General features: G+C 40.9%; 1 protein-coding gene across 1 annotated transcript in view; it reads right to left on the bottom strand.

Annotated features, from left to right (window-relative positions):
* The window catches only part of REPS2 (RALBP1 associated Eps domain containing 2), a 208,323-nt gene that overhangs the window by 111,243 nt on the left and 94,355 nt on the right, over nt 1-2,725 (bottom strand). Inside the window, exon 11 of the mRNA XM_019524650.1 lies at nt 906-1,000. Coding sequence (XP_019380195.1) covers nt 906-1,000 — 95 coding nt within the window. The remainder of the gene's footprint in view (nt 1-905; nt 1,001-2,725) is intronic.

The following is a 2,725-nucleotide window of genomic DNA, read 5'->3' as shown; positions in this document are numbered from 1 at the left end:
GCTGCAAGGCTTGGGGCGTGCTAAAGGGGAGGTAGGAGGCACGCACAGCCCCTAAGGCTAGGGTGCACCAGGTCACCCGTAGGGAGTAGGAGCCTGGACAGTTATAACATCCAGGACTAGGAGATCAAAGGCAGCCTCCCATATTAAATTATAGGTCATCAAAGACGTGGTGGGCGAGAATCGGAGGGTGCTGGATCTCCTAATTTGGCACGGCAGGGGGTGTTAGCGGGATCACGGCCGCTCCCTAGGGCCCACCCTGTAACACTAGTGTTTGCTACAAAGCAAATTGTGAAACAGTCTGTGTCAGGGGATCCCAACCAGAAAGGTTCTTGCATCTTTTAGCCATTCCAGACTGCAACATCATTCATATTCCCCAAACAACCTAGATACTTCTAGAGCAGGAGTGGACAAAATGTGGCCCACCAGGCCATTCCATCTGGCCCATGGGGCACCTAAAAAAAATTTAGAAAATTAATATTTATCTGCCCCTGCCTGCCTGTCATGCGGCCCTCAATGGCTTGCCAAAACTCAGTAAGCAGCCCTCTGCCCAAAATAATTGCCAGCCCCTGTTCTAGAGCCTTGCCCTCCACAGAAGCACAGAATTGTCTTCCTATTGTTTTCTCCAGCCTTAGCAAAGTTAGATCCTGCCTGAAAGAATAGGAATATTTCATCGTTTCCCTGCATTTGACCCACATTTACTATTTTGAGGCTATCATAGATTTTTTTTTTTTTTCAAAAGAGATGTTTTCTCTTTCCAGTCACTGAACAAACTGTTAAAAAAGACAGTAAGATTAACAAAAGGCAAGACATGTAGACCCTTAAAACTCCTCTAGAGATGAGTTCTACGTAAGTTGCATATAGGTGAATTCTGCAATATAACCACAGGTTTTAGGTACTTTTCTTACCTCAGTTCGATTGAAGTCCCTGGTCTGTTGGCTGACTGGCAATGACTCGGAATAAGAATCAAATAATGCACAGTCACGTATAGGCTTAAGAGAAGCTGAAGGGAAAGACAAAGAGACACACCAAACCTTTCATTAATAACACATACATTTTCCATGTACTCTATCATCATTTTGTCTTCCATCTCTTCATATTGCAATTGATCTATATATCAATGTGACAAGTACTGTACAAAAAATGGTTTTCTTTTGTATTTTTGAGAGCTTTAAAATTAATGCCATGTGAAGATGTGAATGACTACAGCATATCTAAATAACAACAGTGGGACATTTGGTAATACTTGACCCCTAGAACAGTTCTGGCTGATATTTTATTTGTTCTTCTCTGCCATATGAACTAATATATTTATAGAAGGCTTTACAGTTCATGTAATGGAGTTCTATAAAGGTAAAATATTAGCAGCAGGCCTTCAGCTCCCCACTTGGTCATCCAGAAGTGAAAAACCTATTAGAATCTACAAAAATGGCTGGTGAAAAGCTTAAATATTAATCAAAAGAAAACATTACTTTCATTCCAACCTTTGTAGTCTTCAACCAGACGAGTATGAAGAACAACTAATCAGCCAACCACTTTATTAACGTAATAATCACACTAGCCTTATTTCTGTTCTGTGTACACAGATCCTTCTGCTAATATTCTCAGGGGTTAGTCTTTCTGAAAGAAACCTGTATTAGCAGCTGGAAAAACCTATTTTATTATTAGGATCAATATACTGAAAGCAGAATAACTCTTTCACAGGGCCAGCTACTTGTTTTATTTGGCATCTTGTTCCCTCAGACAAATAAAGATTTTACAGATTGGAGTTTTTAAAGTTTGATTAGTAAATAGGGCTAATAATATCAGAGATTTTTTTTTCCCAAGAAGCTTTCAAAACAAAAAACTGAGGGTCAGATTTTAATGGAGTTATGCCATCTTTAAGTTTGTTCTTCATTTGTCATGCATTTAAAAAAAACATAAAAGCAGCAACATTCATTCACCCTCTAACAACTGAATAAAATGTAAAATATCGTGCTTGAACCTAATGGACAAACAACACAGACAATAACACCTCAATCTCATTCTGAGGTCAATATGTCAAATTAATGAAAAGTATTTTCCATCTTCAAGAGGCAAGGATTTTCTGTGATATCTTTTATTGGACCAACTGTATAGTAGGAAGAGGCAGACCCCGGCTGAGCTAAGTAATTTAACTAAATTTAGCAGAGCTCATACTCATCTCTATCATCATTTTGTCGTCCAGCTCTTCATGTTTGTACATGTCCCTTGTACATTTCCTGGACCAGAACCCTACTTCAGTCTTTAAGACGTTCCGGAACAGACAAATAAAACCTTGGTTTCATGTAGCAAACTGTATTAAGTGGTTTCTCACAAGGAAAAAATGGTTTCTTTTTAAAGAAAAGAAACTTTGTAGTTCAAAGTCAGTATTTAAAGAGTCTATTTCATATAGAATCCCATGCCCCACTTTCCCCCACTATCGGCACCTCCTCTCCTTCCTTCCCTCCTCAGCAGCACATCCCCACCTCCCTGTTGATCCAGGAGTGGGACAGAGGAGGCTCCACAGTCACTCCTGCCCTGGTCCAGCTGGGAACAGCTGCAGCAGCAAGAGGATTACTTCTCTCCACTTTGTCTCTCCAGATGTTGCCTACCATCCTGGAAGCAAGTGCAGAGGGGCGAACCTACCTGCCACCACCACTGCTGTCCCACTACAAGCCAGAGCAGCTCTAGAGCCCCACAACCTTTCTAAACCACAGCCAGGAGGGAA

The sequence above is a fragment of the Gavialis gangeticus genome, unplaced genomic scaffold (assembly GCF_001723915.1).
Source record: "Gavialis gangeticus isolate Ggan-Ray unplaced genomic scaffold, GavGan_comp1, whole genome shotgun sequence".
Taxonomy (NCBI): Eukaryota; Metazoa; Chordata; order Crocodylia; family Gavialidae; genus Gavialis; species Gavialis gangeticus.
Note: the sequence above shows the minus strand (reverse complement) of the source record. Positions and strands in the feature narration are given on the sequence as shown.